At 38.2% G+C, this 13,265-nt stretch overlaps 1 protein-coding gene across 8 annotated transcripts in view; it reads right to left on the minus strand.

Moving 5' to 3' along the window:
• Window positions 1–13,265, minus strand: part of CPLANE1 (ciliogenesis and planar polarity effector complex subunit 1) — a 103,643-nt gene that overhangs the window by 73,162 nt on the left and 17,216 nt on the right. For all 8 annotated transcript variants that reach the window (XM_088827652.1, XM_088827655.1, XM_088827651.1 and 5 more), the window contains 6 exons: window positions 11,403–11,567; window positions 7,618–7,791; window positions 6,281–6,509; window positions 5,092–5,231; window positions 2,647–2,864; window positions 285–449 (listed from right to left, as the gene is read on the minus strand). In XM_088827652.1, the coding sequence (XP_088683778.1) occupies window positions 285–449; window positions 2,647–2,864; window positions 5,092–5,231; window positions 6,281–6,509; window positions 7,618–7,791; window positions 11,403–11,567 (1,091 nt within the window). The remainder of the gene's footprint in view (window positions 1–284; window positions 450–2,646; window positions 2,865–5,091; window positions 5,232–6,280; window positions 6,510–7,617; window positions 7,792–11,402; window positions 11,568–13,265) is intronic.

Raw genomic sequence — 13,265 nt, forward strand, 5'->3', positions numbered from 1 at the left:
GCTCATGACCTGGGAAGCAAGGTTACCAGAGATAGGCCATTATCTATAATTTAAGAGAAGGAGATGGCAACCCACTCCAGTGTTCTTGCCTGGAGAATCCCAGGGACAGGGGAACCTGGTGGGCTTCCGTCTATTGGGTCACACAGAGTCGGACACGACTGAAGTGACTTAGCAGCAGCAGCAGCAAGCTATAGGCAACATCCCTATAGTGATTAACTCGTAATAGAATACAGAAGGTTCTTCCCTATCGCAATAGCACACAAGTGACTAAAACATTTCCACACCTTTTGCATGACTTTTCTTGCCCATCTCAACTGCAAGATGTACCACTGTGCTACAGGAAAAGAACACCGAGCTGCCCGGAAAAGCAAGAGAATACGCTGAAGGATTCCAGACACCTTTTGGCGATTATCTTTTTCAGCTTTTAAAAGAAGATCATCACCATCTTCCTAAAAAAAAAAAATGAAAAAAAAATTAGTAGCCAGGAAAATGGAAACTTAAAATGTTACAGTAAAAATAAAGATAGTGCTTCTTAAATTAGACTATTCCTGGAGATTCACAGAGAAAGTTTTGAGGCATGATCTCAGAGATTAACTACAGCTATTTCCAGGGTCAAGGAAACACTTGTCTCACCTCAGTGTAAAGGGATAAATCAATCCTAATCCCAATTCTTTGGCTATAACAGTTAAAGCCCACCATCCCTGACTTCACTCGGGGAACATTACAGAGATAGCTCCTTTCAAAAAGAATGCCTCTTCCCTTCCTCTACCTAGAAAAATACAATTATATTTCAGTGTCACCTCTTCTCTGAAACTCTTCCATTCTATGGTATTATGGCAATTTCCTCAGATTTCCACTGTAGCTTTTACTAATTTATTCTTACTATTTATGTATCTGTTTCCCACACTGTTGAGACTGGTCAAGAGCAAAGGCCTTGTCATCTACTGCACAAAATCCAACATGTGGTGGGATCCAATAAATGTTTGTTGATTCAACAAATGATTCAAGTCAGTGTCTACAGATTAATTTTCCAGAAATGAGATAATGCAGATATTATGAACATTTGCTTCCCTAACATTTTTCTACCACTGCCACTTCTTAAGAATACTCAGTTATTTTGGGAGGGGCATCTGTCCCTTTTTTACATATCTCAATGATTCAGGGAGAGCTGTTCCTATGTCCCCAGCTGCCAGGAAAGGCCCTACTCAATTGCCAAGCAGCACTGCACATTTAGCCCTAGCCAAGGGGTGTGATTCCAGGACCAGCCAGTGACCTTGATGGGTCTCGCAAGAGTAACTCTCAGTACTCCTGTTTGGATGCTGGGAGAGAAATACTTTTACTGCTTTTCTCTCTCCTCTTCCCACTCCCTTTGGGCATGAACAAGGTATCCTGAGAAGCGGCTGGTAGCCATCCGACTGCCACAAAGGGAGCCAGCCTTAAACTGAAGCTGACAACTTAGAAAACAAACTAGGGAGAAAGAGCCCAAGTCTTTGGAAACATAACTGGGCTTCTCAATTATGGGCTTCTCAGACACTTACCAAGTTTTCTGTTACTTTCAACCCCAGGGGTTCTAATTGGTACAGAGTGACATTTAAGAGAAATCCTACCATTCCGGCTTATTTTAATAAAAAATAATAAAACGAAGTACTACTAAGGATTGCTACTACTCAAACAAGTATCAGCACAGCATATCCAGAAATATATTAAATGCTATTTCTAATCCCTAAACCAATATACTAAAGACTCAGACTTTAGAGGAAAGAGGAATTACTGAGAAATACCATGAACTACTTATTCTTTCCATTGCAATATATCACATACGAAATATCAACAAATAAAATATTTTAACGGACTGAAACATAACTCAAAATATAACGAGAATACAACAAATAACTAAAAAAAAAGACAGAAGACAGATTTAATAGATAAAGATAGAAGCTGCCAATTCTGAAACAGTAAGAAACAATACCAGAAGCGATTTAAACTGTTAATCAAATATTAAAACAATTTAAATGTAAACAGTTCACGTTAGCACTGTAAACCTTAAAACCAGCTAATTGTAATGTTACTATTTTCAAAAAGAGCAAAGGAAAAGGTCCTGAGAGGAATACAGTAATTGCGATTTATAAGACAGAACTAGCAATTGAAAAGTACAGAAGAAAACAATGATCTTTCCATTCAAAGATAATCAAACTAAGTCTTTCGGAGGAGGCAAAGACAATGAAATGAATGGCTTCTAAATTCTGACACTCATTATTTTTCTACTGTAAACAAATGTTTATTTTTAAAATAATATCTGGATACAGAGAAGTATCTATTAATTTTGCTTTATTATCAAAATAATTTTAACATTTACAGAATGTTTACTATGTGTCCTAGACACTAAGGTAAAAGCTTTTTCCGGATGTCTCATGTAATACTCACAACAAGGCTGTAAGAGGTACTATCACCTTCTTCATTTTACAGATAAGCAAACTTAAACATTGGTTGTGTACAATGCCCAAGAAACCTATTCAGTTAATAAACAGCAAAGCTGGAATCCAGAAGTGGGCTTCAGAGCTTGCATTTTTAACTTGATGATTATTATCACGTTGATTATTTTTAAAAGTGGACAAAATAAATGTTAAATTGAAAGGTTAAGCTTACTTCGCTGAGAGCAGCTGGCTGAGGACAATATAACGGAGGAGCTGGAAGATACAAGCCGATGGGCACTAAGCCCCACAGTCTCTTACTGAAGTCCTTGGCAGAGTTTATCAGAAGCTGAAAAGTCTCTGAAAGAATATCTGCGTCAGCCATAACTGCTGCTTTCAGTATTTCCTGCACAGAACTGAACAGCAGATCCGCATCTTCTTCTTCAATGGGATCTGCCAAATACACAACTAGGTAAAGCAGTTACAATTTATATTATACTCTTCCTTCTATTTTGTAGTTTAAAACTTCATATCTGAAAAAGCTGACTGGCAAAAATAAACATATTGGTCGAAATGCAAAACACTCAAACTTCTGGACAGAAACTTAAGATTTTCTTACTTTTAAGATTATAGGTAGTCAGAGCATAAAGACTTTCAGAAATTATACAAGATACTGTAACAAAACTACATAATAAAAACATGCTTGGAATATAATCGTGACTCAAAAAATAATAATAAAAGGAAAATATTAATGGGAAAAATAGAATGTAAGAAACACACAAAAATAATATAAAGCATTATGTGGAGGCAGTGAGAGAGTAATTTTTGTTTCCTAAATAGTCAATCACAGTACTTCTATAAAAGGACTTGTGAAGCTAAAGAAGCAAAAAAAAAAACCCAAAAATATATGAAATAGCCATACAGTATGGCTTCAGTTTTATAAATATCTGTAAAAATGGAGAAATGTTCTAGAAGACAAAATGCAAAGAGATGCAGGTGGCAGAACTGTAGACTTATGGACTTTTACATTAGGAATTCTCTTAAAGCACACTTTAAGGTATAGACTATGAAAACACTCATGTACTGACTTTTCATTCCTGTCTGATACTCATGTTTTCTATATCCAATTTAGGTAAAAAATAAAATGTTACAGCTACAGCTGAAACTCCTTAGGTACCAGTCCTATTTCACTTCCTATTTCCAGAGGTTGTCACCATCCAGAATTTAGTGTGGCTCTACTGGAACTCCTACTAAATATATGTTGTGTCTTCTTGTTCAATACAAAGTTTAACCTCTCTTTCATATTTTCCAAATGTTTTCTTTTTATCTATACAGGGATATATTTTATCTCTATATATATTTTGTGTATGTATACATAGTTCAAATCTATTTTCTAGTTTACTGACCATCTGCTGAGTTTTTTGTTTTTAAATCAATTTGTAAAGGTATAACTTACATACACTAAAATTATCCTTTTACGTACACAGTTCACCCTGGTGGTCCAGTGGCTAGGACTCCTCGCTCCCAGTGCAAAGGGCCTGGGTTTGATCCCTGGTCAGGGGACAAGATCTCACAAGCCTCAACTAAGAGTTTGCATGCCAAAACGAAGACAGAAGATCTCACGTGCTCCAACTAAGGACGGGAGCAGTCAAATAAATAAACATTTTTTAAAAATACACAATTCAATGAGTTTTGGCAAATCTATACAGTCTATGAGAACATTTTTATCACTCCAAAAAGTTCTCTCACACCTCTTTGTTGTCAATTCCCCCCTTGCTGCTGCTGCTGCTGCTGCTAAGTCGCTTCAGTCATGTCCGACTCTGTGCGACTCCAAAGACAGCAGCCCACCAGGCTCCCCTATCCCTGGGATTCTCCAGTCAAGAACACTGGAGTGGGTTGCCATGTCCTTCTCCAATGCATGAAAGTGAAAAGTGAAAGTGAAGCCGCTTAGTCGTGTCCGACTCTTAGCGACCCCATGGACTGCCGCCTACAAGGCACTACTCCGTCCACTCTTTCCAGGCAAGAGTACTGGAGTGGGTTGCCATTGCCTTCTCCTCAATTCCCCCCTTACTCCTAGGTAAACAGTGATCTGTTTCCTGTCCCTATAGTGTTGCTTTTTATGAAATGTTATATAAACGGAATCATATAGTGGGTAGTTTTATTTCTAAGTTCTTTCATTCAGCATAATGGCTCTGTGACTCATCCATGAGGTTGCATGCTATCAGTGGTTTCCTCCGCTTTATTATTTATTATTCCATGGTACAGATAAATTACAATTTGCTTATGCATCCACAAGTTGATAAGCATTTGGGTTGTTTCCAGTTTTTGGCTGTTATGAAAAAGCTATGCACATTCACATACAGGTTTTTCAGTGAACCTAGATTTTTATTTTTCTTGGGTAAATACCTAAGAAAATCTTTAAAACTTTAAATCTGAGCCTTTAAATGCATATTTTTATATTTTATCTAGAAACACACTGTATCTATGTATTTATTGTGGGAGAATTTTCAGATCATCAAAAAGACACTGCCAGAACTAGAAGTTCAGACTGGGAATTTTTTAGTCGTATTTTTTTTTCCCCCAAAATATTCACAAACGTGTGGGTACTTAAAAGCTTTTTAAAATACCATAAACTTTGTATTAAGCTGATACACAGGTCGACCATACATGGGTAACTCACCTGTAAACTGTTTGCATTTTGAGCCCATTTCATTTTTTGCTTCCGAAGAGGCTGGCTGACCTAGGAAACACTGTAGTTTTTCCTGAAAAATCTGTGCTGGAGTCATATTTAATGGTAGATTCAGACTCTTTTCCTTGGATCTGAAATCACATCAAATTAGGGGAAAATAATTACAAATTTGTAAAACAGGAAACATATACACATCAAGAACTAAACATGAAATTTTTAAGAACCAGAGAAGTCCATGTTATTCATCTTGTGTTTAGAAAAGAAATATTTGAGGAAAAGGTGTATTGAGGAGAGTACTGAGGCCCTCCACAATTACAGTACTGATACAGCTCCCCATCCTTAACCGCCCACTACTGCCCTACATACAGACTCTCTCCAAATGAAACCATATGTGCTTTGGGCCACATGCCCTTGCTCCTGTTTGGAATGTTCTCTCTCCCTACACCTACTTGCTTTGTCAAGATTCCATCTTCCCTTCATCACCCATCTCAAATGACATCTCCCACATAATGTATTTCCTGTCTTTCCCTCACTTGATATTATTGCTCTCCCTACCATACCATGGATGGGCTTCCCTGGTGGCTCAGCTGGTAAAGAATCCACCTGCAGTGCAGGAGACCTGGGTTCGATCCCTTGGTTGGGAAGATCCCCTGGAGAAGGGAAAGGCTACCCACTCCATTATTCTGTCCTGGAGAATTCAAAGACACAGCAGTGCTATAATATTCATAAGAGTTAAAATGCAGGGATTAGTTTGATTAGCTTAAAATGTAAATCCTGTTTGGGAAAGAAAACTTTCCCATTGACTATAGGCCCTTTGAGGGCACTACTAACAAGTAAAAGTGCTAAATAGATGTTTAAATACAATAAGTAAACCTCTGAGCTGTCTAACACAGTTGACACCAGCTGCATGTAGCTCTCTAAATTTAATTAAAATTAGATTGAAAATCCAGTTCCTTGGTCTTATCAGCCACCTTTCAAGGGCTTAATAAATACATGTGGCTAGTAGCTATCAGACTGGACAGCACATACAGACTATTTCCATCACCAAAGAAAATTCTATTGGACAATGCTGAACGAAGGATTCCACAAAATGTGTAAATCCCAGCAATGAGTGAAATAAGAAGCCCTTTAGATAACACCATCGTACTTTTTTAACTTAAATGTGCCTAAAAATACATACCTCGTGAAATTGCTACCATGTTTACAGAAGAGCTGAAAAGCCACACCAACAGAGATAGATGTCTTCCAGTCTCCAAGTGTATGTGCCAACCACACGGCTTCTGGAACCAGGCCACCGATCAATAATAATTCAAGGGCATAGTCGACGGTCCACACATCAGAAAGATTCTGCTCTCTGACCACACTGGCCACCTTAGAGTGTTGCAGAGGAATAAGTCGAAAGGGCTGCTCTGTGAATAGATGAAAGAAAATGGATCAACTACAATCATACATAGGAACGCATGCCTCCTTACACAGATCTCCTTCATCAGTACTTTCTACACAAAACCACAACCAGGAAGATATATACAAAATGGCCTGAGATCATACTTAACACACTCTAGAATAGCTTTTCTTTTTTTTAAACACTGAAGAATATGTCTCTTTAGTGGGTCATGCAGCAAACGCTGGCATTCCTCAAAAAATGAAACCGAATAGACGAAGAAACAGAAGAAACAGTATCAGAGTGTATTACACAAAATAAAGGCAAATACATACAGTTTGATCAGATAATATACGGAAATGATTAAATAGAGCAAAGAAAAAAATGATCCAGATAAAATAATAAAAGTAAAATATCCAAAAATTAAATTCTAAATTAGAATATGAGTTTGAGTAAGCTCTGGGATTTGGTGATGGACAGGGAGGCCTGGTGTGCTGCAGTCCACGGGGTTGCAAAGAGTCGGACATGACTGAGTGACTGAACTGAACTGAAATTAGAATACTCAAAATTTGTTCAATTACCACATTTTTATAGTTTTACTTAAAAAAAAAAAAAGGAAACTGTATAAATACCAACGTGTCCAAAATTTGCAATTAAAAAAATACATATTCAATAAAAACAAGTTCAAAGCAATTACCTTTCTCAGATTATATTCATTTGTAAACAGTCACCTACATGTCAGGCACTAAGCTGTTGCTGCTGCTGCTAAGTCGCTTCAGTCGTGTCCGACTCTGTGCGACCCCAGAGACGGAAGCCCACCAGGCTCCCCTGTCCCTGGGATTCTCCAGGCAAGAACACTGGAGTGGGTTGCCATTTCCTTCTCCCATGCATAAAAGTGAAAAGTGAAAGTGAAGTCGCTCAGTCGTGTCTGACTCTTAGAGACCCCATGGACTGCAGCCCACCAGGCTGCTCCGTCCATGGGATTTTCCGGGCAAGAGGACTGGAGTGGGTTGCCATTGCCTTCTCCACAGGCACTAAGCTAGACAATATTATTTCCATAGACCAATGATCACTGTGTAAAATGGTTTTAAATATTATGTGCAAAAACAAGATGAGAAAATTGTTTATTCTATTACCTGTTCTAATATGAAGGGGAGGAAGAACATTCACACTGTGAGGTGGCAAAACGCACAGCAGCCGATTGGTGAAGTAGGCGGCCATGAAGCGAGCCATGGACCGGACCACCCTCACCGCCGCTTCGGGATGAACACTTCCAGTCACCCCAGACTCACAAGGAGACTTCTCAGGAACTGCAAGATACACCAAAGGAGCAAAGGAGATTCCGATCAAACTAGCAAAAGTAGGAATATTTAAGCTCCTAACATGATGCAAGAAGAGAACTGTAATTACAACTTTTTTCTGAGATCAACACCCCTGGCCTATACAAGGTAACTTGTAACAGGTATCTACATTTCTTAAAGACAATAGAAAAAAAAATAAAAATAATAAGCTCATAATTATCAGCACATACACTTAGGAACTCTTTCATGACTTCAAGTTACCAGTTTTATCTAAAAACGTGGAAGGATCTACACAAACAATGCAGCCATAATGGGCTTGCAAGCTTATCATTTCTTTCTTTTCCCTTCTTCCTCCTCTTTCTCATTTTCTTTCTTTAGTGCAAGGAGGCAGAGTTTACTACAAAGATAATCTGAAAAAAGCCAGAACAATGATTTTTCATGTCTGTTTCTGTATTATCAGCATACTCCCGTAACATTAACTCTTTACTATTAGGATTCTTTTGGGAGGTATGGACAAGGGGAACGTGTAGAATGGAGGGAAAAGGCAGAGGAGAGAGTTACATTGGATTTCTAGAGTGATTCTGATGTAAACGAGAGCAAACGTGTCATCCCTGTTTAAAAACTGGAAATAATATAAACTGGATGCAGATATTTGAAAATAAATAGCTAAAAACTACTGAGTGAGTAAAAGTCACTCAGTCGTATCCAACTCTGTGACCCCATGGACTATACAGTCCACGGAATTCTCCAGGCCAGAATACTGGAGTGGGTAGCTGTTCCCTTCTCCAGGGGATCTTCCCAACCCAGGGATTGAAGCCAGGTCTCCGCACTGTAGGCAGATTCTCTATCAGCTGAGCCACCAGGGAAGCCCATACAAGATAAATGTTAAATTAAGATTAATTTTTATGAAATTTATGGCCCCAGCAATGGCAAAGTATCTTTCTTTCTCAGAAGTCACTTGAGGCAATTTTCAGGTGGTCCAGTGGTTAGGGCTCCATGCTTCCACAGCAGGGGGCCCGTGTTCAATATATACCGAGGCCTGTGCATTCTCCCTGTGAATCACCGAACTTGGGGAGTAGTCCTGGGAACTCCTGACCAAGAGAGGACATGCTTAAAATACTCTAAACAACTACCATTAAAAATTAAAGACATTACTATAGGTTCAAATTATCTTGAGAGTTATATCATGACAATACTGCTAGAAAAAAAATCCAGTCAGTTAAAAAGTCACACATAAGAAAAAAAAGTCACGCATAAATGTCTTCCACTCATACACAGCTACCAGTCCTTTCGGAGGGCAGTCTAACACTAGGCATCAGCAGTCTTGACTCTGTAACCTCATTTCTCAAGATTTAACATGTAGACATTCATAATGCTCACAAAAATTTATGTACACTGCAACATTATTTAAAATAGTAAGTAGGTGGTAACAATCTAAAATATGCAATAATGAGGAAAAAGCTTACTAGGTTTTTTAAAAGAATATTGTTTACATTGGAAAATATTCACAATATTAAATGTAAAAGGTTGCAAACAGAATATTAGCTCTGGTAATAAACATATATAAATGCACATAGACAAAAATGGTAGAATTAAAAGTGATTTTATTTTCTTTAAACCTTTCCATATTTCAAAACTGTCTAAAATGGACCTGTAAAATAAACACAAATTTAAAAAGACAAATATCATGGAGTAAGAAATCCACAAACAGTGGTTGCATATGGTATCACTTATATATGGAATCTAAAAAGATAATACAAATGAACTTATTCACAAAACAGAAACAGACTCACAGACTTTGAAAACAAACCTACAGTCACCAAAGAGGAAAGGTGGGTGGGGGAGGGATAAATTAAGAGTTTAGGAGTAAAATATACACTCTACTATATATAAAATAGATAATCAACAAGGGCCTACTGTATAGCATGGAGAACTCTACTCAGTATTCTGTAATAACCTATATGGGAAAAGAATCTGAAAAAGAACAGATATATGTATATGTATAACTGAACCATTTTGAAGTACACCTGAAATGCAATATTGTAAATCAGCTATACCCCAATAAAAAACAAAAATTAAATTTAAAAAATGCAGAGAAAATATGAGTCCCAGAATAAAATTTCATAGTATTCTACCACCTGTCCTTAGCCGCTCAGTTGCGTCCAACTCTTTGAGATCCTTATGGACTGCAGCCTGCCAGGTTCTTTTGTCCATGGGGATTCTCCAGGCAAGAATACTGGAATGGGTTGCCATGCCCTCCTCCAGGGGATCTTCCCAACCCAGGGATTAAACCCAGGTCTCCCACATTGCAGGTGGATTCTTTATTGTCTGAGCCACCAGGAAAACTGAAGAATACTAGAGTGGGTAGCCTATCCCTTCTCCAGGAGATCTTCCTGACTCAGGAATCGAACTGGGGTCTCCTGCATTGCAGGTGGATTCTTTACTGGCTGAGCTACCCAGGAAGCCCATTCTACTATCTATCTTACCTTAAAAAAAAAAAAAAAAGAAACCACAGTGGCTGAAACCAAACAAACAAACTAATACTGTTCTCCTGGACAAAAATGATAAACTGGTAAAAATCAAAGAAAGGGTTTTATAAACCCTCTCAAACTATTTTTCAAAGCCTTTTGTAAACTAATTTCTTTTGATCTCTACTTTCCATCAGTAATTGATTTTTAAACGAATAATCAGTTATTAGTAAAAAAACAAACAAATACTCCATCTAGAGTCATGAACTCCATTTAGAAAGTACTGATATATTGGCCTTTCTGACACACTCATATGCAAAGTATACATCTCATGGTCTACCATTGTAAAACAGCATTATAAATACATTATGTGCTCATTCATAGAGATGTCTTTCACTCTGCTGCTACTGCTTAGTCGCTTAGTCACTAAGTTATGTTTGACTCTTTGTGACCCCGTGGACTGCAGTTTACCAGGCTTCTCTGTCCATGGGATTTCCCAGGCAAGAATACTGGAATAGGTTACCATTTCCTTCCCTAGGCGATCTCCCCCATCCTGGAACTGAACCGGTGTCTCCTGCATTGACAGGCTGATTCTTTACCACTGAGCCACCAGGGAAGCCCATCTTTCACTTTGGTTATTGCTTAAATACACCTTTTTTAAAAAAGGACAATCCAAATATTCTACAACCTCTTAAACAGATTTTAAAAAGGCCCTGAATATGTTAGAAAGTGATTTTGATCACTTTAGCAAACCACCTTACGCAACCATTAGAAAAAATACAAACATGTTAAGGAAAAGTCCCTGACATTGGGTACCTGACATTATGTCTAACAAACAGGGCTGTGAGACGTGAGACAACAATTGTAACAGTTCAGCAGGCAAGTACTGCTAAGCTGAGAGACTCAAAGGTTAAAAACAAGCAAAAACATGATCCTTGCTGCTGAGAAGCTGACAGTCCAAAAATTCACCACAAGGCAACAGAGCAACCAACTTTTATGTATAAGCAATTTCATAGCTAAACCTGTAAATACAAATTGCTAACATGAAGCATACTCATTTTATATTGATGAACCAAAACACATTAAACCAACAGATGGCATTAAAAGACAAACAAGCAAATAGACAAAAATACTGATTTTTGAAAAGCATACCTGAACAATCTTCATTTTCTCTTACAGGAAGGTGGGACCATCTCAGTATTTCTCTTACTAGCTGATCACATAATCCTTGAGCATCATTTAAATTATAGTTATAGAGGTGGCAGTATAAAAGAGAAAGATAATAGCGAAGCTGAAGAAAACATGTCCTTCTTCCTCCTTAAATAGGGCAGAATTACAATTACATTAAAAAAACATGTTAGCGAGGTAATGTTCTTGATCTGGGTGCTGGGTAGATGGAAATGTTCAGTTTATAAAAATTCATCAACTGTACACTCGTGTCATGTGAACTTTTCTGCACCTGTTTCACAACTAAGTAAAAAAAAAACAGGTCAGCAATATTTTGTTCTTTTTCATTGTAAATTCTGAACAATTTTATTTTCTGTGGTCAGGTCCTCAGATGACTAATAATTTATCCAAAAAGCGGTGCAAATGCTCATCTCAGTACTAACTGAGGTCCACTAACAACATCCATCTCAAATACTATCTCAGTACTAAGGTCTGCTAACAACATCTCTCTCAAGTACACATGGTATGAAACAGAATGGCACATGCTAAAAACACAAATTAAAAAAATACACAAGAAACCATATATATACCAAACAGATAGTCAAAGAGACTTTCCAGAGAAGAAATACTATCGAATAAGATTGGATCCCTTGACCCCTGTCTTCAAATATCTAAAAGGTGCTTAGGACTGAGACTGCTGGTTACCTGCCCCTTATCCACCATTCTGAGTAAATGAATTCTAATTTTATTCGGGGTTCCAATGCACTCAGATCACAATTTCTCGCTAGCTGTGGCCATGAGAAAATATGACAAAGTTCTTAACCAGGAGATAATACAGTGTAGAGCTGCCAGACAAGCTGCATAAAGAGAGGCATATCCACTAGGAGGGGCGCCCTCTCTTGCCCCTCCTGCCTTTCTCCTTCCTGTTACCTGGATTATGTACATGACGCCTGGGACTCCAGCACCCATGTTAATTCATGCAACAGCCTTAAGAGTGGAAGCAATGCACTAAGCATGATGGAGCAGAAACACTAAATAAGCTTGAGTCCTTGATGAGACCACAGAAATACCAAATCAGCCCCAGACTGCCAACTCCTCGCCTCCTTTCCTAAGAAAAATAAACTTCTTGTTGAAGCCACTGTTACTTTCAGTCTCCATTACAAGAAACCATTCCAACTGGATACACTTGGAAATGAAATTAAAAGGTCCAGAATAAAACTCATTATGAAAACTTTTCTTCATGAGAACTTCTCATCACACTGAACGCCACTCTTCTCCATCCAGCTGTACAATCTCCAAATCTGAGAACGACATGAGACTTCTTTCTCTACTCAGTCACAAGGTCACTTGATCAAACCTATTAAACATCTGACAAATGTGACTTTTGTTCCCCAGTACTCCTGACATTGCTTTGTTTCAGGACCTCTTCAACTGACTAATTTTCTTGCTTCTAGGTAAAACCCACATCTCTATACCACGCTCCAACAAATGGCCCTCTGTAAAAGTGATCTTTCCAAATGGCCTATGTTTATTTGAAAAGCACACTTTCTGCATCTTAACGGATCCCACTGTCTTCAGGATAAAACCTTAATCCCATGGCACTGCATAGTATCTTCCCTTATCATCGATTCTCTCCTCTCTAGCGCTCACCACCCTATCCTCAATATTACATGTATATTTCAAATAACCTGGTCCGGTTAAACTACTTGCAATTTACCAAACTGCCATAGTTTCCCACGTCTTCTTGCTTCTGGAGTGCTATGTCCTCTTTTACACCATTCCCACTCCTTCATCTGAACAATTTTCACTCCGTTTTACACGTCTGTTCCTCCAGATTGATGTTTGCAC

Source organism: Moschus berezovskii, chromosome 18 (genome assembly GCF_049115385.1).
Source record: "Moschus berezovskii isolate FMDL1 chromosome 18, NW_MosBer_1.0, whole genome shotgun sequence".
NCBI classification, from domain to species: domain Eukaryota; kingdom Metazoa; phylum Chordata; class Mammalia; order Artiodactyla; family Moschidae; genus Moschus; species Moschus berezovskii.